At 40.0% G+C, this 26130-nt stretch overlaps 2 protein-coding genes across 7 annotated transcripts in view; one reads left to right on the plus strand and one right to left on the minus strand.

The window, feature by feature from the left end:
* The window catches only part of CEP57L1 (centrosomal protein 57 like 1), a 76156-nt gene extending 68512 nt beyond the window's left edge, over positions 1 to 7644 (minus strand). The window contains exon 1 of one of the 6 annotated variants that reach the window (XM_043890074.1): positions 7463 to 7644. Coding sequence is in view for 2 of the 6 variants with exons in the window: in XM_043890075.1 (XP_043746010.1) it covers positions 7054 to 7056 (3 nt within the window). In the remaining 4 variants the exon portion in view is untranslated. The other 5 variants (XM_043890073.1, XM_043890072.1, XM_043890075.1 and 2 more) reach the window with 5 other exon arrangements.
* A 273-nt stretch (positions 7645 to 7917) lies between these two features.
* Positions 7918 to 26130, plus strand: part of SESN1 (sestrin 1) — a 114720-nt gene continuing 96507 nt past the window's right edge. The window contains exon 1 of the mRNA XM_043890069.1: positions 7918 to 9004. Within this exon, the coding sequence (XP_043746004.1) occupies positions 8726 to 9004 (279 nt within the window). The 5' untranslated portion in view covers positions 7918 to 8725. The remainder of the gene's footprint in view (positions 9005 to 26130) is intronic.

Below are 26130 nucleotides of genomic sequence, written 5' to 3' on the forward strand. Positions count from 1 at the left end.
TGGTACAGCCACTATGGAGAACAGTGTGGAGAGTCCTTAAAACACTGGAAACAGAACTGCCATGCGACCCAGCAATCCCATTGCTCGGCATATACACCAAGGAAACCAGAATTGAAAGAGACACATGTATCTCAATGTTTATTGCAGCACTGTTTACAATGGCTAGGACATGGAAGAAACCTAGATGTCTTGTCCATCGATGGATGAATGGATAAGGAAGTTGTGGCACATAAACACAATGGAATTTTACTCAGTTATAAAAAAGTACGCATTTGAGTCAACTCTATTGAGGTGGACGAACCTGGAGCCTATTATACAGAGTGAAGTAAGGCAGAAATTTCGAGAAACACCAATAGAGTATATTAACGCATATATATGGAACTTAGAAAAACGGTAATGACGATCCTAGATGCAAGGCAGCAAAAGAGACACAGACTCTTTTGGACTATATGGGAGAAGTCGAGTGTGGGATGATTTCAGAGAACAGCATTGAAACATGCATATTACCATATGTAAAACAGGTGGCCAGTGCAAGTTTGATGCATGAAGCAGGGTACTCAAAGCCAGTGCTCTGGGACAACCCAAACAGATGGGGTGGGGAGGTAGGTGAGAGGGGGGTTCAGGACAGGGGGGCCACATGTGCACCCGTGGCTGATTCATGTTGATGTATGGCAAAACCCACCACAATAAAGTAAATATCCTCCAATTAAAATAAATAAATTTATTTTAAAAAACACTGATCACAGATCAGAATAACAAATATAATAATAATGATTTTAAATACTGTGACAATTATCACAATGTGACAGAGACATGAAGCTAGCAAATGCTGTAGAAAAAATGGTGCCGATGTACTTGCCCAATACAATGTGCCCAATACAATGTTGCTATAAATGTCCAATTTGTCAAAAAAAAAAAAGCATTACTTGTGAAGAACAACAAAAACAGGTATACCCATTTAAAAAAAAAAAAGACTTAGGAGCCGTGGTTTTTTACAGTTAACTCATCAATGAATTTCATAGTGAAGGCCTCTTGTTGGAGTACAGCCAGTCAGCCTTTAAAGCAGGAACTCCCCTATATATCTTCTACTTCGTGTTCAGTCATGCCGGACTCTTTTCGAGCCCATGGACTGTAGCCCACCAGGCTCCTCTGTCCGTGGAATTTTCCAGAATACTGGAGTGGGTTACCATTTCCTACTCTAGGGGATCTTTCCAACCCAGGGATTGAACCCATATCCCTTGTGTCTCCTGCATTGGCAGGAAGATTCTTTTCCGCTAGGGCCACCTGAGAAGCCCCATCCTCTACTCTATACTATAAATACATGTGACTATCTTATAACAGGAAATGTAGGAACATGGTAAAAATTATTAGCAAATCCAATTTCATGAGGGTGAACACAATTTACTAGCAATAAAAGTTTACTCTGTTAAGACTACTTTTCTAAAATGTTGCATTATAAAATACCTTCTTTCATTCATTCATTATCTCATGCTTTTGAGAAGAGGAAAAATATCAACAACCTCAGATATGCAGATGACACCACCCTTATGGCACAAAGTGAAGAGAAACTAAAAAGCCTCTTGATGAAAATGAAAGAGGAGAGTGAAAAAGTTGGCTTAACGCTTAACATTCAGAAAACTAAGATCATGGCATCTGGTCGCATCACCTCATGGGAAATAGATGGGGAGACAGTGGAAACAGTGTCAGACTTTATTTTTTTGGGGCTCCAAAATCACTGCAGATGGTGATTGCGGCCATGAAATTAAAGACGCTTATTCCTTGGAAAGAAAGTTATGACCAACCTAGATAGCATATTACAAAGCAGAGACATTACTTTGCCAACAAAGGTTCATCTGGTCAAGGCTATGGTTTTTCCAGTGGTCATGTATGGATGTGAGAGTTGGACTGTGAAGAAAGCTGAGCGCCGAAAAATTGATGCTTTTGAACTATGGTGTTGGAGAAGACTCTTGAGAGTCCCTTGGACTGCAAGGAGATCCAACCAGTCCATCCTAAAGGAGATCAGTTCTGGGTGTTCACTGGAAGGACTGATGCTGAAGCTGAAACTCCAGTACTTTGGCCACCTCATGCAAAGAGTTGATTCATTGGAAAAGACCCTGATGCTGGGAGGGATTGGGGACAGGAGGAGAAGGGGACGACAGAGGATGAGAAGGCTGGATGGTGTCACCGACTCGATGAGCATGAGTCTGAGTAAACTCCGGGAGTTGGTGATGGACAGGAAGGCCTGGCGTGCTGCGATTGATGGGGTTGCAAAGAGTCGGACACGACTGAGCGACTGAACTGAACTGAAATATGCAACACCTTTGAAAATTCTGACATTAACATTTTTCTTCCATTCTTTCAAATATTTAGTAAGTTTATTCTGTGAGGTACTGTACTCAGAGCTGGAGGTGATCTGCAAAAACTAGCACAGCTGCTGCTCTTGCTTGCTAACACTTTAGAAGCAGATATATTTCAATCAAATTATCACATTAACAATTGTAAAACTACATTTGTAACTTACTAGAAGTAAAGGTGGAGAAGGCAATAGCAACCCATTCCAATACTCTTGCCTGGAAAATCCCATGGACGGAGGAGCCTGGTAGGCTGCAGTCCATGGGGTCGATAGGAGTCGGACACGACTGAGCGACTTCACTTTCCCTTTTCACTTTCATGCATTGGAGAAAGAAATGGCAACCCACTCCAGTGTTCTTGCCTGGAGAATCCCAGGGACGGGGGAGTCTGGTGGGCTGCTGTCCATAGGGTCGCACAGAGTTGGACATGACTATGGCGACTTAGCAGCAGCAGCAGCAGCAAATAAAGGTATAGGGCACAATAAGAGTATGTAATAGGGGCATTTAATCAAATCAGGTAAACTTCCTGACCCAGGGATCGAACCCAGGGTTCGACTGCATGCATGCAGATTCTTTATGGTCTCAGTAACCAGAGAAACCCCAAGATTAATGGACTGGGTAACCATTCCCTTCTCCAGAGGATCTTCCTGACTCAGGGATCAAACCCAGGTCTCCTGCATTGCAGGCAGATTCTTTAGCATCTGAGCTATCAAGGAAGCCCATAAATTTCTCTGAGAAAGTGATATTTCACCACAGATCTACAGCACAGGAGTCAGAGACTAGTCTGGACAAAGAAAATGGTACCAGAGGTGCTGCATCCATATTCAGTGTCTCTAGCTCCTCTCCTGAAAGTCACTCAGTTGTGTCTGACTCTTTGTGATCCCATGGACTATACAGTTCATGGAATTCTCCAGGCTAGAATACTGGAGTGGGTAGCCTTTCCCTTGCTCCAGGGGATCTTCCCAACCCAGGGATTGAACCCAGGTCTCCCACATTGCAGGCGATTCTTTACCAGCTGTGCTACAAGGGAAGCCCAAGAATACTGGAGTGGGTAGCCTATCCCTTCTGCAGTGGATCTTCCTGACCCAGGAATCGATCTGCAGTCTGCTGCGTTGCAGGCAGATTCTTTACACACTGAGCTACCAGGGAAGCCCAGCTCTTCTTCTGTTCTCTCTTAAATAAAACACCCTTCTGGCTTTCAAGATCCTCGGTGAGCTCCATGTTGCTGTATGCAGGGATCAGTTATCCTTATACCACTCGACTTAAAGCAGCATTTAACATAACTTAGCATTCCTTCCTCCTCAGCCACTTTCACTTGGCTTCTAGGATGTCATGCTCTAGGTTTTTCTCTCTGTTCACTGGCCACTCCTGCATGCTGATACACAGTCATCAGTTGCAGGTAACTCCAAATTGACCCAGACTCCATGGAGTGCCTCTTTCTATGATATCAACTACTCTCAGTCTTTATCTACTATCAAAACACTACTGGGGGTGGGGGGTGGGGCAGGCAGGCAGGGAACTACTGTGAAATCCAAAATTGTATCTATAGCCAGATCTTTACCCTCATCTCCGGACTCATTTACCAAACTGCCTACTCCGTATCTCTACTGTAATGTCTCAGAGTCATCTCAAACATAAAATAGCCAAACTAAACTCCTGATCTACCCATTTACCCCCAAACACAAATCTGGAGACTTTCCCATTACACTGGCAATTCCTTCCTTCTAGTTGCTCAAGCTAAAAAATTGTAATCATCTTTGACTCTCTTACTCTCGAAACCTCATAGTCAATCTGTCAGCCAACCTGTTGGCTGTACTTTCATAATACATCCTAACTCTGGCCTCTTCCTACTGCCTCCACTGTTATTACCCTGGCCCACTAACATTTTTCACCTGGACTATTAGCTTACTATTAGTGTCTCTGCTTCTATCCTTACTTCTCCGTGGTCCACGATTAACACAATTTAAAAGAAGTAATCAATTTAAAGTCAGATTATGCAACCCATCTGCTCAAAACCTTCCAACAGCTTCCTGTCTCAATCAAAAGAGTCAAAATTTCTTTCAGTCATCTACATGACCTCCTTCCTCTGTGAATTCATGCTATTCTCTCTTGCCACACTGCTATTTGTCAAATGTGAGGACCAGCAGGTCTTTGTACTGGCTGTTCTCTTCATAGAAACATTCTTACTCCAGGCCTCTGCATGACTTTCTCTTCCTATTTCAGATCCCCTCAAATGTCTGCTTCTTGATTAGGTCTTCTCTGACCACTTTATCTAAAAGTGAAACTTGCCCCCCAAAACCTGGCACTCTCTATTCCCCTTCTGAGTTGGTTCTTCTTTTTCTCCACTGCATTTGTCTTCACTCCCAATATGTCACATATTTATTGTCTATATCTCCTTAGTAGAATGCAAAATTATGAGTAAGGACTTTTGTACATTGTGTTCGGTAGTATAACATCAATGTCCTGTTACATAGTAGGTACTCAACAGATAGTTGTTGAGTGAACAAATGGACAAAAAGGAATAGGAGAACCAGTGACTAAAAGATCTGTATGACTGAAGCACATAAAGTTGGAGAGTGGTATGCTAGGTGAGGTGGAAAGGGGCCAAATGACATTAGGCTTTGTAAAGAAATTTTGCCTTTAAGATTAAGGTAAGACATCACTATATAGTTTTAAGAGAAATTTGCATTTCAAAAAGATTATTCTGGCTGCTGTGTGGAGAACTAATCGAGAAACCCCAGGCTGAATAATCACTATTGCAGTGGTTTTGGCAAGAGATTATGGCAGTTTAGAAAAGACTGCTTATGTCGACGCAGGAAAAAGGATGGATTTGACAGGTGTTTGGGAGATAAAATTGATTAAGACTTAACAATAATCTGGCTACACATGTATGAAGGTGTAGGAGCAAATGAGCCAAGATGGTGGTGGTCAAGCTCTCTCGCCCCCACGGCCTCTCGCTATTGCCCCATGTTTTGTAAATACATGGTTATGTAACGGCTGAGATTACTTACAGCACTGAGCATTCATGTCAAGATGTAGCTGCTTGGCCACTGGCCACTTTTTGCTCTGTAAACATATATAAGCTCCATCTGAAAAGCCGTTGCAGCTACATTATAGCAGTGTCCACTGGGTCAACCATGAGAGAATCCAGTGTATCTGCTGTCATGGTTGCTATGCCAGTCAGGAGAGAATAAACATGTCTGCAGTTTCTATGGCTCCTTGAGCTTTCTTGCAGCTTTCCTGCTCGCGCCTTGCCTACCCTGGGTTCAGTGAACAGTGTAAACAGTGAGGAACAGTGAGGCAGAAGCACAATAAGAAACCAAGAATAAAGATTAGATTTCAAATTTTCATCACAAGTGGTTGGAGTTACCCTAAAGTAAAATATGGAACACTGGAGAACAATCAGAGGTGATGACCATACATTTCATTTTAGGCCTGCTGAGTTTGAAGTGCTTGTGAGCTATCCAAGACCTATCTTGGAGATGCAAATAACAAAGCTCAAAGTTAAGCTGGATGGAGCTATACATTTAAGAGTCATAAGTGGTGGCAAAACCACAGCTACGAATGAGCTCATATTCAATTACACAGTAAAAAGGAGATTTGGAGTTAAGAAACTACCCTACCCTTTGTGGCTTGGACAAAGGAGGATGAGTCCCTCAAAAAGAAAAGGAAAAAACAGCTTTTTTGGATTTTGAACCATACTTGTAAGTTCTCATTTTTAAAAAATTTTGATTTAAACCAGTAATCTTTGAATGTTGAAGGCTTCCCAAATTAAACCAATTTATCAGAACTATCTTTTCAAAGATAGGTCACTTTCAGAAACCATCTGGAAAATTCACAGTACCATTCTACTTGCTGCTTGAAAATACATCAATATACAAAAAGCTATCTCTTCCAAAATATATATGACTTCGGCTTATTACAGTTTCCTGAAATTACCTTCTCTTTCTTTTGCTCAGGGCTTCACCATATGCTGTTCTTCTGGCCCTCTTTCCCCGAGATGAAGATTTCCCTAACTTTCCAAAACTTGGCTAAGTGATCTTTTTTCTGTCCATCCCAATAATGTCATAGTGCTGTATGTTTAATGTGTGTACTGTGTGTTTAACCATTAGTTAGCTGTCTTTTACACTGTTGTATAGTTAGTACCTAATAAGGCTAAATTTTTAGAGACACATCTGTTCTGCAACTTTAAAGAGTTAAAATCTAATTTGGTTATCAGTCCATCGTCTGGAGTGCAGCCGTCCATGGGATCGCAGAGTCAAAAAGACGGAGCGACTGAACAACCACTGACAACACTTCAAACGTTGACCTTCCTCTAGAGGAACGACTCAAATGATAATTTGTAAACAAACGATTGAATCTTTAAAACATACTAAATTTTGGAGATTCTTTTCATACGGTATCCTTAAGGCCTGCAAAAACTCATGTTTAGGAATACCAGGGATTCTTTCCCCTTTAGTCTCATACAAAATGGATTTGACAGCTCTCTTTGAATGCCTGGCTTGGGATGTCATTTCAGCATGTAAAGCACAGAACACCCCTGCACAATGGCAAAGACGGCAATTGCACAGGGATACCCAATCCATCAGGCGCGAGCCCCCTTGACAGGACGGAAGCAGAGGCAGCAGCGTGGAGCACCGGTTCCCACAGCATCCCCCTTGTCTGGCCTTACGCCGCAACCTCAGACCCTCAGGATACCGACCATTCCCAAATTCTCGCCTCGACGCGGGAGAATTGGGCACCCGGAGTAGTCCTTCCCAACGTAGATTACTCATAGAAGTCCCTGGACTAAGGCTTACAGTCCTAGATGGCTCGGTTTCTTAAAATCCCAGAGGAAATGGAGGAAGGGAAAAAATCCTGTCAAAGAAAAGTGGCAGCCAAGCCCACAGTGCTCACCAAGCCGACGCTCTCAGTCAATCTTTGTCAGCGCTAACCGTTGGCTCGCAGACCGCCAAAGGCAATGTCGCAGTGGCTCTTGGGGGCTGTAGTTTCTGTCGCAAACGAAAGGCAGAACACAAACTACCTTTCCCAGAAGTCAATGCGAGCACGCCCCGCTTCCTTAAATCTGGGGTTTGGCGTAATAAAGACACCGTTCTTATTTTTAGACTGACCTTAAACTTAGATTCAGGCACTTCCAAGTGTACGTCTGTGCACACTTTCTTTTCCGTTTGTGTTGTCTGTGATAGCGTACTTCAACCTCCCCTTACTTTCTTTTTACCCCTTTTTCGGTCTAAAGAATCCAAACGCCAGGGGATAGAAAACGCTCCCCGGCGCAGATTAAGTGCCTCGTAAGGCGCATGCGCCTTGCTCGCTGTCACGTTTGCGTAGCAACCGGCGGCGGTTGGCGGCCGCGCGCGGACTTGGGGTCTGGAGGTAGCCTGTGGGTGGGCGGGGCTTTTTCCAATGGCTTTGCCTCCGCGGGTCGCGTCTACTAGGGCGGGGAAGAGGGCGCAGGGGCAGGGGCGGCTCCTAGTTTGTGCCGGGCGGAGAAAGGGGAGGGGCTGGGGGGGTGAGGACCCCGTCTTCCCTCCCCGCTCCCGCCCTCTGGGCCGAGCTCCACAGATGAGGCTGGGCGAAGGGGCGGGCTCTGCGCAGCGGGCCCCGCCGCTCCGCCTGCTTCGCGGCCCAGCCCCGCGCTCGGGGATTGCGGGGCTGCCCTGTGCCCGTCTGGCTTGGAGGGCGGTGGGCGAGGACGCAAGGATTGGAACAGAAGCGGCGTCTGCCCAGGGCACCCGGAACCGACAGGGCCGGAGACGCTTTTCCTCCAACGCTACCGAGACAGTGGCTGCAGAAAGCTGTCGCCCCCGGGGAGTGTCAGGGTCTCCGGCCGTGGCGGCCAGCGAGCCAGGGTTCGGCAAGCCAGCGCCCGGCCGGGAGGGAGGAGCTGCGGAAGGCGGGGACTGGTGCCGGAGGAGGGGCGGGGTGGGAACGCTCCCGAGAACACCGTGGCTGCACTGACAAAAAGCACCGAATGGCTGGAGAGCGTTCAACTGTTACCAGCCTTTTTGGGCAGAGCACGGGTTTGACAGCTCCCCAACGTGAGGATATCCGCTGACCCCGCGGGTCGCAGGAGAACACTTTTCCGACACTGGCTGTGCAGCAAAGCCAGAGCTGTAAGGTTTCAACTTGCCAACTTTTTTCTCCCAGTCTCTGGCCAGAAGACTGCCCCTCCGGGTAGAACGAGAAGGCGAGCTCTGTCTTGTAGCTCGAAGAGACGCTTCTGGTTCCAAATGTCACCCAGACGTGTTTTTTCATGACGATTCTAGTTCTCTGATTTCATTCTTACATTTCTCGTTTTAAAAATATAAAGTGCTTTGGGGGGGGGCATGTTGAAAGTTAACTGAAGACGGCAAAGAAAAAACTCCACCGTAGTCATGGATGAAGGAGAGAATGAAGTGAGATGGGATGGACTGTGCAGTAGAGATTCAACTACTAGAGAGACAGCTCTGGAAAACATTAGGCAAATCATTGTGAGAAAAACCGAGTGTCTTCGTTTGGTGAAAGAGACAGCTTATCGTCCAGCAGACGGCCTTTCAAATGCAGTTTCTTTGGATGGATTGAATAAGCTTCTTGCTCATCTGCTTATGCTTTCTAAGAGGTGTCCCTTTAAAGATGTGAGAGAGAAAAGTGAGTTTATCCTGAAGAGCGTCCAGGTAAGAAAGAGCATTTTAAGTACAACTGTTTATCTACTACAGTGAAGTTTACTTGCAGATATATTCACTTTTTGATTGCTTCAAGTAAGTTGTTATAATTTGAATTACCTTAAATTTAGAACGTAATTTGGGATTAATATTGGACAAGGTGAACTAAAATAAAAGTAATTTTCAAGTACAACTAAATAAGTATTGTCTTTCTAGACAGTTTTAGCAAAAATGCATTCTTCCTGGGGAAAATACGTGAAAATTACAGTTAATTACAAGTAAATACTTGCTTTTCTTTACATTCATTTTTACATGTTGTTGGAAACTGTAGCCAGTATGCTTTTCATATTGTTACAAACAGTGTTCTATGTGGAAAGTTTCACGTTTAAAATCTTCTAAAATAATAAAGGATATTAAATGTTTCCTAGCCAGCTTGTTCGAGATAACTGGTGAAACAATTTTCTCTTGTTCTTAAAAACAAAACAAAAAACCTCAGAATCTGTTTCCTAAATGCAACCTTTCTTTTCTGAAAGAAAGAATTATATAAATAATAAAAGCCCATGTTGTAAAGGAGCTGACATCTGCAGATTGAAAAATTGGATCCAGGTTGAGTGACTGATAGACTCTTATGGTCAATTACTTAACTAGCTTTCTCTGTGTTTGCCTGTTTGATTCTTTTCTTTCTCACATACATTTCTATTTAAGTTGTAAAAGATTAAAAATGTTATAGTTTTCCTTCTGCTTGTACATATTCAGTTTATCTTTTTTTATTAGAAGGTTTTTTTTTTAAGAATAAGGTTTTTTAGAAATTAAGAGTGGTCAAAATGCTCTTTATGTTTCTCTGTCTAAATTACTCAATTCACATGTGTTCAAAGTCATGGTACGATAAGTTTTTTAAATGTATGATTTACTTGGGGGGTATATGTTTATACATATATATAAGCTAAGATGAACAGTTTTTCTATTCTGGTTTGAATTCAGTTTAAATCAACAAAAAAATAATGTGCATAAAACAAAGACTTTAAAATCTTGGATATTTCTTTTCACAAACACAGTGAAAACAGTCGTTACAATTTACATTTATTCAGAGTTACTAGAGAGGAATTATTCAGCACTTGAGGTTTACCCTTTTAAGCATCAAAAGTTATTTCTCTATCTTGGTGACTACAACAACCATTTCTTTTTTCATAATGGGGTCATCATTTTGCATATCAGGTACGTGCTGTTGTACAGTTGAGGGTGGAATGTATGTATAGGACTCTATGATCCACTTTGAACTTGTGTGTTCAATTTTTGTAGTTTTTCTGTTCCTTCCCTTGCTGTCAGTATTCTTCATTTCAGCCTCTTCTTGAATGCTTTATTTTGCTACTTTTAAAAAGTACTAGAATGGGGAACTAGATAGCCAATTTTGTTAAGAGTTAGATTGAACACTGAAGTAATTAGGCTCTGGAGATTACAAGGTCAAAGGATTGACATAATGGTAAGTAAATGGGTACTGGTATCAAACCTGGGCTCAGATTTTCCTCCTTTATTAATGTAATATATAACCTTGAATGAGTTATTTGACCTCTCTCAGCTTGGATTTCCACATCTATAAAATGGGTATAATAATACAGAGGTCTGTTATTATAGTAAATTAATATTATAAAGGAGATGTAAAATGCCCTATATGTAAGGGATGCTCCTGTCCTCTTCCTTATTTTTTTAAAAACATGTATTTATTTGTCTGCATGGGTCTTCATTGCGGCACTCAGGACCTTCAATCTTCTTGCAGCATGTGAGATCTAATTCCCTGAACAGGGACCTAAACCCAGGCCCCTGCATTGAAAATGCAGAGTTGTAGCCACTGGACCACCAGGGAAGTCCTTCCTCTCCCCTTTTATAAATGAAATACATGGACTATGTGACATGTATTTTAAGACTCATTCATTCTGCAAAAGGAATCAAGAATCTCTACTATGAAGTTTTCCTGTCAATTCATACCTTCATTTTCATCTCTGCATCTATTGTACATCATTCCAGCCACAATTCTAACAGGCACTTTACTTATGTTGGGTTATAATCACATATTCATGTGTCTGTCTCCCCTAGGAGGGCTATAAGTTCTCAAGAGTATTGACTGGGACTTGCAAGCTACTAAATAAATATTGTGTCTTAGTCTGAATCGGTGAAGTTACTATTAATAGATATGGGATTTTCCATCCCTACATCATTCATTCCTGCCTTCATTCAACAAATGTTAACTGAACCCCTGCTGAATGCCATTCTAAGAACTGAGAATCAGTGGTAACAATTTTGACATTCTACTGAAGGGAAATTGACCATAAAGAAGTAAACAAATAAACAATGTAATTTTAGATAATATAGGAAGACTTCCCTGAAGAGAAGGCATTTAAGCAGAAATGAATAAGTATTATCCAGGCAAAAATGAGATTGTGAGGGGGATATTCCAGATGTAGGGAATAGTATATGTGGAGGCCTCATGGTAAAAGAGATCAGGTGAATTTAGGAGTGGAAAGTAATGCAGTTTGAGGAGAGTGTGAAAGTTTAGATACATGCTTAGGAGTCAGAGCTGACTCCAGTACTTTATGAACTCTACAACCTTTGGTAAGTTACATAATCTCTCCTTGACTCAGTTTCCTCATCTGCAGAATGAGGATGAGAATAGTTCCTGCTTCACAATGAGAATAAAATGAAATAATGCTTACAAAGCATAGCACAGTGCCTAGCAAATAGGAAACACCATAAAGCCAGGAGTTCTTACTGTTTTTAGGCAGGAGCCAGAGAACAAAGGACCATGTTAAGAGTTATAGACTTTACCCTAGGAACAATGAGAAGCCACTGAGGGGCGTTGAGCACGATGGTGACATGATACATGGTGTATTCTTCACTTTGGAAGAAATTTGGAGAATGGATTTCAGGGGTCGAGACTGAATGTGCAACAGTAAGGAGGTTGCTCACTAGTCCAAAGCAAAAATGGTGGAGTAGGATGTAGTAGACAAAGTGGAAAAAGGTGACTAGGTTTGGGAGGTAGGTAGGAGTTAGAAACCATTGGCTATAGTATTTAATTGGATATAGGAGATGAGGAAGTAAAATGAAGGATGGCTCTAAAGTTTCTAGCTTAAACTGCTTGGTGAATAATTAAGTCATTTCAGGAGACCAGAGTGGTAGAAGGTTAAGTTAGGGGAGTGATGAGTTCTGTTTTACACAGGTTGAGATTAAGTTGCCTTTGATAAATCTGATTAGAAATAGCTCTTAAAGGGATTTCTGCCCCTGACAGCACTGTTCAGGGGCAAATTGATATCTCTCACTTTGCCAGACTTAACCCGTCCTCCACCTTTCTATCCGTCCTCCACTTAATTGCAGAGCTGTTTATCTAAAACAGAAATCTGACCATGTTTCTCTCCTCCTGAAAACCCCTTAGGTTAGACTCTAAACTCCTTAGTGCCCAGCATCACCTGGTCTCCACTTGATGGTGCAGCTTCACTTCTCACACTAGTTTCACAAGGGAGACCAGGTAATGGAGTGCTCCTTAATGCCTGTTGTTCATTAGTAAGTGGCAAAAGCTGAACTGTATTTGCAGTTCTTGCAGCTATTCCTGATGGCACCCTTAATTGCTGTAGGTCATGTTGTCAGGGAGAGATGGTAGGATGGATTCAACTCAAAATGATTAAACATGTAAAAATGGGCACTTTGAGAGGTAGCATTCTGTTTGTATTCCTGTTCTCAATTTATTGATTTCAAGTCAACATACTTAAATCTGTTCAACACATTTTTGAGAGCTCTTCTTTGTCAAGCACTGTACTCAGGAGTGAAAGATCAATTAGATTTATTCCTTGCTTTTGAAGAAGGTCTTCTGTTTTCATAGAAGGAGTTGTGCTGTTTGTTTAAACCTATAATACGTTTCGGATATGCTTGATTCCCTAAGCAAAGAAACAGACTGGCCCATTATACTAATATAGGCTACCTGTGAGCTATGGTCTTTATGATGCATGAAATTAAGGGAGAAAATGTATGTGTGTATATTCATCAAAACATCATGAGGAGTATCTGGAATAGCCAAGTATTTTTCCAAGAATAGTCATTTGATCCTTTTCATTTCTGTACCATGACAAAAGAAAACTTAAACTTTCTTATATGTCTGCCAACAATGAACATTGTCTGAAAGTAACTTGGCTTAAGGTAGAAAATTTAGACTATGCAACAGAGTATTTGTCTTTGTTATGTGGGATGGAGGAGAAGTTCATTTAGTGAAGTGATTGTTACCAGCATCTCCCCACCTGCCCAGGGAGAAATGAAACTTTACCTGTTGGGTATGGTGTGCATTTATAGTTGTTAACGTTGCAGTTGAAGTATCCAGTTGGTATCCATTGGGTAATATATAGTTCGTGGGTTTAACAATAGAGGTTAATAAATCTCTTGTTCACATAGTGAGTCTGGAGGTTGGGCTGTTTCAAGCTTGAATGATTGATTCATTAGCTGAACTACATTACCCTTTTGCCTTTTATCATTTTGTTCACCTTTGCTCAGTGTAGCAAGGGCTGTCTCAGCTCATGGTTGCAAGGTTGCTACAGCAGTTCCAGGCACCATGTGCAGTCATTGAACATTTTCAGTTTAGGAGGAAAAGGGTGTTTTCCTGTATCTATCAGGGAAGAAAAACTTTCCCCAGAAACCCTCCAGCAGACGTCTCAATTTGTATTGAGCAGTGTCACATGCCCTTTACCAAGCCAGTAACTGGCAACGAAACTGGGCATTTCTGTTTTTGGTTTGGATTAATCCACATCCAGCCCCTAAGAGCCGGGAGAGCCCCCATCATGTGAACAAAGATTTCTGTTCTTGAGGAAGAAGAGGGATGGAAGATAGGTTTAGTTAGAGGCTGTCAATAAAACTTATATTTAACTAGGTAATATGCTGCATTGGTCTAGTTATGTGCTTCACTTTCGCTTTTCACTTTCATGCATTGGAGAAGGAAATGGCAACCCACTCCAGTGTTCTTGCCTGGAGAATCCCAGGGACGGGGGAGCTTTGGTGGGCTGCCGTCTATGGGGTCGCACAGAGTCGGACACAACTGAAGCGACTTAGCAGCAGCAGTTATAATTTAGATTCTGTAAGATTAGGAACATAACTAATTTATGATACTATGAAATATAACAGATTGGGAACATTCTAGAAGCAGATTTGGCCTTTTAAGATGATTTTGTTTTTATTTCTGTTATACTGCTGTGACTAGTCAAAGTCACACATTTAAGGTAGTCCATCTGAAGCATTCACTGCTGACTCTCTATATATCACAGCAGATATGAAAGTGCTCTTTCAGTATCTACACTGAGTTTCTCTCTTTCATATATACTGGGTTTTGGCCTTCCTTACTTTATTGATACACTGAGAACTCACTCCCTTTCCCTCAGAAAGCCTCCTGACTTGCTTCTCTCCTCTGTGCTTCCTCTTATTCCTATCTCTGACCACTTTCTTTGCTTTTGAGCACAGAGGAGACTACTATCTACCCTCAGGTTGTCTGGACTTCTTTGAATGAAAAATGTAAAGAAATTGAAGGCAAACCTTTAACTTTTCTCCCTAAATGGTCTGAAAACAAAGTGAAGAGCCTGTGTTTTTTTTAGCCACTGGCTTACAAGGATGAATAATATCTACGCTCTCTACCCTCAGTGTCCTCTTGAAATATATAAATCATCCTGTACTCTTTCTTTGTTTTGACTTTTAAGAAAGATTGAAACTAACAAGGATTCTTTGTTTTTAAGTTTTCAGATTTCAAATATTTTATTCCTGTTTTAGTGTCCCAAATGGTCTCTAGCATAGAAACAAAAAGGCAGAATGATTAGTTTTTAGAATGGTTTTTTTTTTTAACATGGTTATTGTTTTGTTTATAAATGGGATGTAGTGTTTGGTAGGAAAATGGGATGTTAAACGTTTGCCTATTAGATTTCAATTTAAGGTCTTGGATAGTCTGTATTAGGAGGACTTAATTAGTATTATTTTATCTTTAACACTTTCTGCCCTTAAAGTGCTGTACAGATCATTCAGGAGTAAAAGACAGCAAATAGATGTGCTGTTCTTTGTTTTAGAGTTATATTAATTTTTTTTTTTGGTAAGCCATTAGAAGTTTGCAGGATATCTTTTAGCTATTTGAGTAGATAATAACTCAGACAGCCAATTTAAAGATTTGTTGAAACTTTGATGTGACAGAAAGTAGCTGCAGACTCTTGGGTCTAATGAAGAGTTAGTAATCAGAGCCCTATTTGGTGTTACGTCTTCAGTTCAGTCGCTCAGTAGTGTCTGACACTTTGCGACCCCATGAACCGAACGTAGCACGCCAGGCCTCCCTGTCCATCACCAACTCCCAGAGTCCACCCAAACCCATGTCCATTGAGTCGGTGATGCCATCCAACCATCTCATCCTCTGTCGTCCCCTTCTCCTCCTGCCCTCAATCTTTCCCCGCATCAGGGTCTTTTCAAATGAGTAGCTCTTCACATCAGGAGGCCAAAGTATGGGAGTTTCAGCTTCAACATCAGTTCTTCTGGTGAACACCCAGGACTGATCTCTTTTAGGATGGACTGGTTGGATCTCCTTGCAGTCCAAGGGACCCTCAAGAGTCTTTCCAACACCACAGTTCAAAAGTATCAATTCTTCAGAGCTCAGCTTTCTTTATAGTCCAACTCTCACATCCATACATGACCAATGGAAAAACCATAGCCTTGACTAGATGGACCTTTAATCATAAATAATTTCATATCTAAAAACAGTGTTTATAAGTAGCAAATTAGCATGTACTGGAGGAACCAGAGACATGGGAAATTTTAGAATTTGTGGAAGGACAGGGGAGATGTTGGTGAAGGGAAGGCAGTGCCTAAAATTCATAAAGAGATGGAAGTTACACTGGACGTACATCAGTTCGTATGTCCAGCTCGTACGAGCAAGCCTCACCACAATTTATAATCTTCTTTGTCACAGTTTCTCAAATCAGTCTATTTTTTTCACACTGTGGTAAAATATTTGCTTTTTAATTGAAGTCAATGGAAAAAAGGATTTCCTTTGACCCAGCTTTTCTAGATCATATTTATTACATTGAGAGAAAGACCTTAATTGACCTTGATGATATGACCTAGTACTTCAGTGACATTGGCACAGTATACTCTGGGGCACCTGAGGATTCTTCAGAGTACTTGATGATGATATTACTGCCTACAGTGGGCAAACTGGAAATTTAAGTCACAGTATGGCAACACTGGGGCTTCCCTGGTGGCTCAGAGGTAAAGAATCTGCCTGCAATGCAGGAGACTTGGGTTCGATCCCTGGATTGGTAAGATCCCCTGGAAAAGGGCATGGCTACCCACTCCAGTATACTTGCCTGGAGAATTCCATGGATGGAAGAGCCTGACAGGCTACAGTCCATGGGGTTGTAAAGAATCGGACACAACTAGTGACTACCACACAAACATGGAAACATTATTTTATGCTTTGCTTTTTTTCCTGTTGGTTACTATACCAAGTTAATGTCATTAAAGATACATTTACCATGACATTTGTGTATAGAAAAAAAAGTGGTTTAAAAGATTCCAGTTTTGTTTTTTTTTAATGATTTTTCACTGAAGATACTTAGGGAGTTTTTATAGGATGACTGCTAGGACCATTTATTGGATTTTCACAGTAGGCATTTTTATTGCTGAAAGCATGTGCACTACTAACGGACTGTCACCATTGTGACATGAAAAGTTTATATGAAAAAGAACTTGTGAAATTTGGCTGTGAAAGAATTGTCTTCTCATATTCTAATCTCTTATATAATTACTTAAAAGAATCTAATTTGATTGCAATGAAATATGGAATTACCTTAGGAAAAAATGAGGTACTTTTAGTTTTATGCTATCTTTAAATTTTACTCTCTTAATTTTAAAAGGGAAAGGTCTTCATAGGTTTATAAATTATTACTTATATTATAAAATTACCTTCAAACTACTTCCTAAAACTTATAAACCATACTAAAGGAAAATAAAGTTTATGAAGTGAGTTAGTCTTATTACCCAAATAAACTTTCATATATACATATTCATTAAATGAATAGTATTAGTGTTTTAACTTAAATATATGTGTGTTTTTTTAAAAAGTTACCTAGGATAATTTGTCAGTTCTGTGTGTAATGGTTCAGTAAAGTCTAATTAGAATCTTAGTTTACTCTTTCTCTAATTAGAATTTTAGTTTACTGGTAAAAATGAGCATTTACTGTTTTGACACTTCAGTGTTTGACAGGCATTGCACAATCATCTTTAAACTTTACATGATTTCATTTTCTAGCAAGTTGGCAGGTGTTAGCTGTCTATAATTATAACTGAGTAATTTTTCAAATGCTATTCATAGCCTAAACATGGTAAGAAATTCTTCCGATCATGTGATAAAGACCAAGCCTTGCAAAATAGTGGTAGGGTGATATGTTCAGTGGTACTAAAGGACATATTTAGGAGAAGCCTTTCAAAAGTGATTTAAATGATAGGGAGATGGGTTTTCTCAAATAATAAGATCTCTCAAAGTCTTTAATAGTGATTACACCTCACCAAATTAAGGTGTGTCTCTTTTTTCATCTAACAAGTAATGCATAATTTGACAGACTTAAAGGATAAAATCTGTATTCAGTTTTGTTGAAGACAGAGATTCTGAGTATAAGAAATAATTGAAATTTTATTGAGGCAGTATAGATTTTGTCATTGAACCTAGGGACTGATTTCTTCTCATTTTATGCATGAGGTATTTACTGTGTGCCTGCTATATGCCAAGCACTGCACTTATCTATCTATTGACTTATTAGAGGAAAGGCTGTAAGCGTCTCTTAATTTTAATAATGATTCAACTTTAAAAACAAAAGAAGCTATTGATTTCTTTTCCTTGATTTTTTTTCTTTTTTTATCTTCTATTTTAACTATACAAGAGTTTCACTTTGACCAGAGATACTACTTCAGAAGGTTTAAAGATCAGGGATTTACTTTACTAGCTATACGCTCATGAATAAATTAACCTCTGTAGTCTGTTTCTTCAACTGTGAACTGACATAATTTTAATATATGCCTCTTGATGTGATTATAAAAATTAAAGATCATATTGGTAAAGCATTTTGTTAACTTTAATATACTGTACCAACTTAATTACAGATAAATTTTGAGACTATTCATCTGTAATATGTGGGTAATAACAATAACACTCTCATATGGTAGTTTCACGAATTAAGTGAACAATGAAGTATATAGAAGTGGGCCTGGTTCATAGTAAGTGCTCAGTAGATACTGGTGGTGATGATGATGAATATTGGTGATAATGAAGGTGAAGATGATGAACTTGATCTAGGTCTTTTAATATGAGTCAAACTCTAAACTGGCATTACTTTAGGATTATTATGTAATCGGCTGTCGTATATCCCACCTTTTGTGTTCACATGTATTTACACCTCTAATTGCCTTTTGTATGGTAAATTTTAATGTATTAGCTGAGTAATGCTGATCTCCACTTTACCCAAGAGTGCTTCTAACCAACCACTGCACAGGGTAAGTGGTAGACTTACCCAGAAGTTTGCTTTATTGAGTGAGGCAGATCTGTGGCATCCATCCCCTCCTTGGAGTTCTTTACCATTCTAGTTTGTCAGCATGGCACCAGTAGGGAGGGGTTGTAGGCAGTTACACATGTCATCCGGGTGGTTCACTGCCAAGGCCTATGCTTTAATATCTGTACAACAATAGAAGAGAATGGTCAAAACCGTGAGCTTTGGTTAGTCAGACCTGGCTGTGAATCCTACTCTGCCAAACTTTGTGACCTTGGGCAAGTTATATAACCTCCTTAAGCCTCAGTTCCCTCACAGAGTTGTGAGGATTAAATGAGGTAACATGTGCAATGTTTACTGTAACTCAGTAAGCACTCAGTGAATATTAACTGTTAGTCTTCTGATCTGCCCTCACAGTGTGATTGGGGGAGAGGAGATGGGAAGTTGAGCCCTCTGGTACCATCTGCCCTTTAGAGGACCAAGTCTCTGGGACACTGGAAAAGTTTTAACCTGCTTTCAGGGCCATTGGCCCTGTAGAATAGCACCTTAGAAGAAATAACACCTCTAGGAACCAAGGTAAGGGTTCTGTGAATATTGTTTTAGCACTCTTGGGAACTGGATTTCTCCCCTGAGATCATGCTCATTTATTATTCCACTTAGGAACATTTGACTTTTCAATCTATCTTCAAGGATATAAAATGTAGAAAAGCAAATGGTGGCTTGTCTGCCAGTGCTGTCAGTAAACACCTGAATCCTCTGTGCCTCGTCCATTCACGTCTGATACTTCAGGCAAGTTTGCTGCAGAGACTGCTTGCCTTGGAGGTCTACTGAGGATGCACCCTCAGTGTTCCTGCTCTGCCTCCCTCAATGGGAGCTTGAGGTATTAACCAGAAAGTCCCCCAAATAGTCCTTTCACTCTTGAGGGATAACTGGCTTGGCCTAGACAGCTTGATGTGATTTTAGAAACAGAGTAACTAAGCAAAGATTACATTGCCCTAAAGATACCCCAGAAGTAACAAGGCTTGAAGAGATTTTGTACCAAGTTCCATTTGAATTTGCTTCACTGGGTGTGGCAGGTGTCTTTCAGGTTCCTGTGGAACTCTCATACCTGCTCCCCCCCCCCCCACTCTGCCACACATCGACACAAAGTTGTCTTTTCTCCAGCAATCTCAATCTTTCTAGTTTTGTAGAATGTATATTTTTGAATGTAATAAGGATAGGCATTCTGTATGTGAAACCTAGTTCTTAACTCTCTTCATATATTCTTAACCCTTTTCATTTAATCTTTACCACACTGTAAGAGTAGGTATTATTATCCTCATTTTATGCGTCAGGGGAAAAAAAAAAAAAATCAAGGCTCAGATAGGTTAAATAACTTGCTCAAGGTATCATAGCTTAGTAAGAAGAAGAGCCAGGTTTCAAACCCAGGCTGTGAGACTCCAGAGTCTAGGCTTTTCACTGTTATACTGCATTATCTGAATAAAACGTTAACATAAGCTTCCTAATAATGAAAATATATTAATATTTTCTTTTCCAAATTATTTTTCCTTCAGAATGAAATGTGAAACCACATTTCTCAGGTCTTTATTAAATTGCATATCAAAGTCTTATTTAAGCCCTGACCCATCTTGAAATTGTATTTGAACCCTGATGAATCTTTGTGTTTCACTGTGGCACATAATTTTCATTATGTTGTCATTATAAATTTCAACTGAGTGCAAGAAGGTGCTAGACTGTGATCTTGGAAATATGATATATAAAAGGCTTATCTTTACATTAAGAGATTACCAAGTAAGATGATTTCTTTAGTGAACTGCCTAAAAGAAAATTTGGTATATTTCCATGGGTAATAGACTCAAGATGAGCTTTGAGTGTTAAAAGAGCATTCTCCTAGCTAGTTCATTGTTGCCATGACAGTGCTGGCAGCGCAACTGTTGTAGTAACTCCTTGCAATGATCTTATTTTAGACCCTAGTGTTTGCAGTGCTGAACATCCCCTTCCCCGCCCCACAAGTAACTAGTGGAAAAGTACTGGTTTTATAACTGGCTTATGGCTTTGTAGCTGAAAGACTGCACTATTGTGGGCTTAAAAAAAAAATAGTGTAGGAGTGTTGAGTGTTTTTCCTGTGGATTATAAATGTTTGAAATTTCCCAAAATATGGTATTGCATTACATGTCATACAGCAAGTTGTTTACAGCTAAAAAGAAAAGGGGCCTCTATTGTCTTTTTAAGAAATCAAGCCCAGATTATATCATTACTTTGAGCTCATGTATTAATAGAAATCATTTTTCCATTTGTATGTTTCATGTGCATATTTTAAAGTCTTTAGATTGTTTTATTTAGTTATTTTGGAAAATTGTCATTAGAATCATAAATAATTATGTTTAAATAGTGTAAAAGGTATTTTTTTCTTGTCCTTTCCATAGTTCAACATTTATCTGACTGAACTGGAACATTTTAATCTTGATTTCTCAAATTATGAACTAGAGTCATGAAATGATTTTAAGAAATTACCCAGTTTGAACTGTGTACTTAAACTAACATAATTGTTTAGGCATTCTTAACTTTGTTGCCTGTAAGTTATAAATTAGATTTTTAAACATTTCATTGATATTTTCTAATTGTAAACCCCATTATAACTATACTGTTAAGCACAAAATATTTTCAAACTCGTAATAGTAAGTGCCATTTTGTATACTTTTGCATACCCTTTATTAGGTCAGAGTTTTGGTATCTATGGCATGTGCACTAAAAATCCAGTATAGCATAATGAAAATAATAATTATGGCAATAAATCTTATCAAAGAAGATGGAAAGTCTCAATATTATACTTCCTTTGTTGGTGTGACAACTACTAACAAATGATTACATTTGCTTTTTTTTCCCCTAAATGCTGTTTACTTCATTTTCCATAGATGCTGAAAATTTAAACAAATCTTGTGTGATTGGGCCTGTACTGAGTATTGGAGTATGGGTGTCTGGAAAGCCCTTTTCTTTCTTTTTTCATTCTAACATACACACTTCTAAACAAAAACTTGACTCCAAGCTAGAGTTGTGTTTGGCTCTTTCATCAGGCAATCAGTATTTTAACCTTTATTTTATTATTATTATTAGTTCCTTTAGTGCATTTTATTATTATAAATAAATCCTTAATGGTAATTGTTCTGATTAAGATTCTAATTCCAGTTTATACCGGTCTTTGGCTCCTTCTTTGAACTTGGAAGTAGTTGTGTAGTCAAATGTGAAGTCAAACCTGTACTACATATTTGTATTGAATGCTTTTTATTGTTGGAAGGAAACTAAATTATAGTTCTTTTTCCTTTCGTAAAATAATTAAAGCAGGATTTTTTTCCCTGAACCTCAGTATACCTCTAGCTGACCTCCCTCTCCATTCAAAGCTGAAATGGAAATACTTTTTTAAAGTAAGAGTTCATTTAAAATCTTTCTTTGTGCCTAACACTGTTACGAGATACAAGAAGTTGAAAACACCACTACTGTCAAGAGTTTTGCAATGACTTGGAGAAAAGAGATTAAGAACAAATCAAGACTTTCACTAAAAATGTTAATTTTATGATAGTGTGTTGACAATAGTGTGACTCTTGGTGGGATTGTATGTGCATAGTAACAATTCCACATCTAAGAAATCATCTGAATTAAGATTTATGTATGATAATCTCCATAGTCTCATTTATGATATAAACATGTTATATTTATGCATTATTATATGTAAGTTGGTAACCTAAATATCCAATCACTAAGTTATCAAATTATGGTGTACTGTATAAAGGACTGCAACAGTTATTGAAAGTTGTTTTAGAATGTATAAGAAAAGAAAATATACATACATATATTTAAGTGGAAAAGCAACTTTTAAAATAACAGGCCACATATATTTATAGAGCAGGGAAAATGTCAGGAAACCTGCTTGTACTAAAATAATACTGAAAGTCTGGTTCTCTTTTAGAGGTGGGATTGTTGGAGATTTTAATTTTTCTTTTTATAATAATCATTAATACTTAATTTTATTGAGTGCTTACTATATGCCAGCCTTTGTTATAAGCTTTTGGCATACAACATTTGCAAGATTTCAAGTGGGTTACAGGCTTTTAGGAAGCTATCTTCCCCAAACAAAAACAAATATACAAAATATGGATACCCCGCTTGCTATGAGATTAGATTAAGTTTCTGATTTATTTAGCTAAGGAAACAGGAACACCTCAAAAGCTAGGCTCTCTCATTGAGAAGAAGCACTTAGAACCGTCTTGGGTGCTGCTTTCTCTGGCCCCTGGTGCTCCTAAAGATGGTGGAGCTGCTGGTGACACTGCCTATGTCAAACCAGATCCGAGAAACTCACTTTTTACTGTATTACTGCCTTTTTGTATTTGAAGTTTACATTCTCATTCTGGAAGAATTTTTGCAAACTACTCATACACTTCCCTTGAAGGCCCATTTCACTGCAATATCTAGTTTTGTAGATACAACCATTCTCTGATGTGAGTTTTACATTTTATAGATGAGGAAACAGATTAAGCAACTTAACTCAAGTAGTGAATACTCTTGAGTCAGGAAGCGAAGTCTTACTCTTCATCCTCAAGCACTAATCTGTTTTCCTGTAGCTTTTTTGTTTTTGTTCTTGAGCACACATTACTTTCATATTGGAAAATGACTAAATTTTCCAATGATTTTCCAATGATTAAAATCAATGTGAAAAAATTTTATGACATATAAAGTGTTAAAGCAGTTCAGAGCAAGGAAAGATCAGAATGGGTTGGGTCATAAAGACAGCTTAGTGGAGCAAATAAATTTTAATGTAATAATTAACTTTTCTTCTCAGCTTATCTATTTGTTTACACAAGTACACACTGCTTCTATCCCCAACATGCCCAAACCAAACCTCTCATGACTGGCTGTAACTAATGCTCTGTTGTTCTTTCCTACAGACTAAGTTTTGGCCTCATTTTTGTTTCCTTTTAGTGGCTCCTCCCCCCTCTTTTTTTCCTTTTGCTGTCTGTCAGTGCATATTAGAATATATAACTGTGACTTTTGTCGAAGCTCCTTCTCACTATACTGTTGGGCATTATAAATAAACCCCTTTAGCTTGGCAGTTTCCATGTGGTGATACTATCATAAAATAAAGACTGAGCTGGCTAAAAGAAGTTGTAAAAATTATATTAATTATGTTTAAAAACTCATTAAAGGAAATAGAACTAAGATCTTGAATATTATCTGATGATCTAACCTTACAGCATAAACTAGAGCTGATATTCAGTCAGTATGTGCTGGCACAGCAGTACTTGTCAAAACACTGAAGTATTTTCATACTAGTTGGTAAATAGTAAACAAATTCCAGAAAGCAATAAAACTAACAATATATAGTCAGGATGAGTGTTTGTCTTAGAAAACCACACATGCACCTTAGATTCATAGTTGGTCTGGTCACTAAAACATGGAGCTAGGAGGTTTGCTCAGGTGTTCTGTTATTTATTTCAGATGTTGAAGGTGCAAAAGCCCTTGGGTGGGACATAGAGACCAGGCAGGTGAACTGAGGAGAACCTAATCTGTGAACCCACAAAAGAAGTGCCCAGTTGTGCCAAGGGGACAAGCCAGGTCCAGGCTTCTGCGTGACTAGTGAGGCTGCCGTAAGCCAGCGGCAGAGACTCTCAGGGTGTGGTCTCTCAGGTGGGCCTGAGCAGTCTCTGTTTAACAGCTGAACTAGTTAGTTATTGCTTCATGACAAATTTGGTGGCTTTAAAACAATACACTTATATTGCATGATTTCTTTGGGTCAGTAGTCTGGCTGCAGTTTAGCAGGGGCCTTTGCTTCAGGGTCTCCCATGAAACTGCAGCTAATGTGTCAACCAGGGCTATGGTCTCATTTAAAGGCTCAAATGAGAAAGACTGTGTTTTCAAGTTCACATGCTATGGGAAGGATTCAGCTCCTTGAGATTGAGAACCTCAGTTTCTTGCTGGTAATTGACTGGCAGCTCTCTCTGTTCCTTGCCATGTGGGTCTCTCCACTTGTTCTACAGAGAGAGCACCTGAGAAGAGCCAGAGAGACAAGGTACCCGCGAATGAATGCCAGGGTGACAGAAGTCAGTCTTTTGTAACCAAATCTTGGAAGAGACATGCCATCACTTCTACCTTAATCTATTCATTAGAAGCAAAACACAAGTTCTGCCCATGCTCAAGGGGAGCATATTACACAATAGAGTGAATGCCAGGAGATAGGGCACAGATCCTTGGGAGTCATTTTAAAGCAACCTGCCAGAACAACTTATCTCCCAAACTAGGTGCTGGGGAGAATTGACCTCCCTGCCTACTATGAAGAGAGTTATGGTTTAGGTTATATGTCCAGGAACGTAATTAATGCCTAAAAGAGAGTGTAGTCCAGCAAGTGGTAGTGTGAGGCCAGGCTCTGCCCTCCTCCTCAGCCTTGCAACCAGTCTCCAGATAAAGAAGCCTCACCCCAGGGCCCACCAAGTTTCAGTTGGAGACGCCTGCCCACCTCTGTCTGGCAGCTTCTTGGTCTTTTTTTTCCTCCATCTTCCGCCATGACTCTTCTGACCCTGTTATTCCCGTGTGACCCTAGGAAATTCCCTGATTCCCACTCTTTGTCCTAAATATAAAAACAGCATTTGTCCAAAAGGTAGAAAGTGGCAGACAGCTTTCTTTTCATCTTTTAATGATTATCTAATAAGATATGAATCAACTCTCAGGTGTGTCTATGATTTGAGGGGAAAGGGAATTAAAAATAAAGCTAAAAACTCTTATGTTATTGTCCAGTCGCTAAGTTATATCCAACTCTTTGCGACCCCATGGACTGCAGCATGCTAGGCTTCCCTGTCCTTCACTGTCTCCTAAAGTTTGCTCAGACTCATGAACATTATTGTGTTGATGATACCATTAACCATCTCATTCTCTGTTGCCTCCTCCTCTTGCCCTCAATCTTTCCCACCATCAAGATCTTTCCCAGTGAGTTGGCTCTTTGCATCAGGTAGCCAAAGTATTGGAGCTTCAGCATCAGCCTTTCCAATGAATATTCAGGGTTGATTACCTATAGGATTGATTGTTTTGATCTTGCAGTCCACAGGACCCTCAGGAGCCTTCTCCAGCTCCATAGTTTGAAAGCATCAATTCTTCAGGACTCAGCCGAAATGGCAACCCACTCCAGTATTCTTGCCTGGAGAATGCCATGGGCAGAGCCTGGTGGGCTGCAGTCCACGGGGTCGCAAAGAGTTGGACACGACTGAGTGACTAACACACCAGCCTTCTTTATGGTCCAGCTTTCACATCCATACATGACTACTGGGAAAACCATAGATTTGAGTATGCTGCTGCTGCTGCTGAGTCGCTTTAGTCGTGTCCGACTCTATGCAACCCCATAGATGGCAGCCCTCCAGGCTCCCCCGTCCCTGGGATTCTCCAGGCGAGAACACTGGAGTGGGTTGCCAGTTCCTTCTCCAAAGCATGAAAGTGAAAAGTGAAAATGAAGTCACTCAGTTGTGTCCGACTCTTAGCGACCCCATGGACTGCAGCCCACCAGGCGTCTCCGTCCATGGGATTTTCCAGGCAAGAGTACTGGAGTGGGGTGCCATTGCC

The sequence above is a fragment of the Cervus elaphus genome, chromosome 28 (assembly GCF_910594005.1).
Source record: "Cervus elaphus chromosome 28, mCerEla1.1, whole genome shotgun sequence".
Classification (NCBI taxonomy): Eukaryota; Metazoa; Chordata; class Mammalia; order Artiodactyla; family Cervidae; genus Cervus; species Cervus elaphus.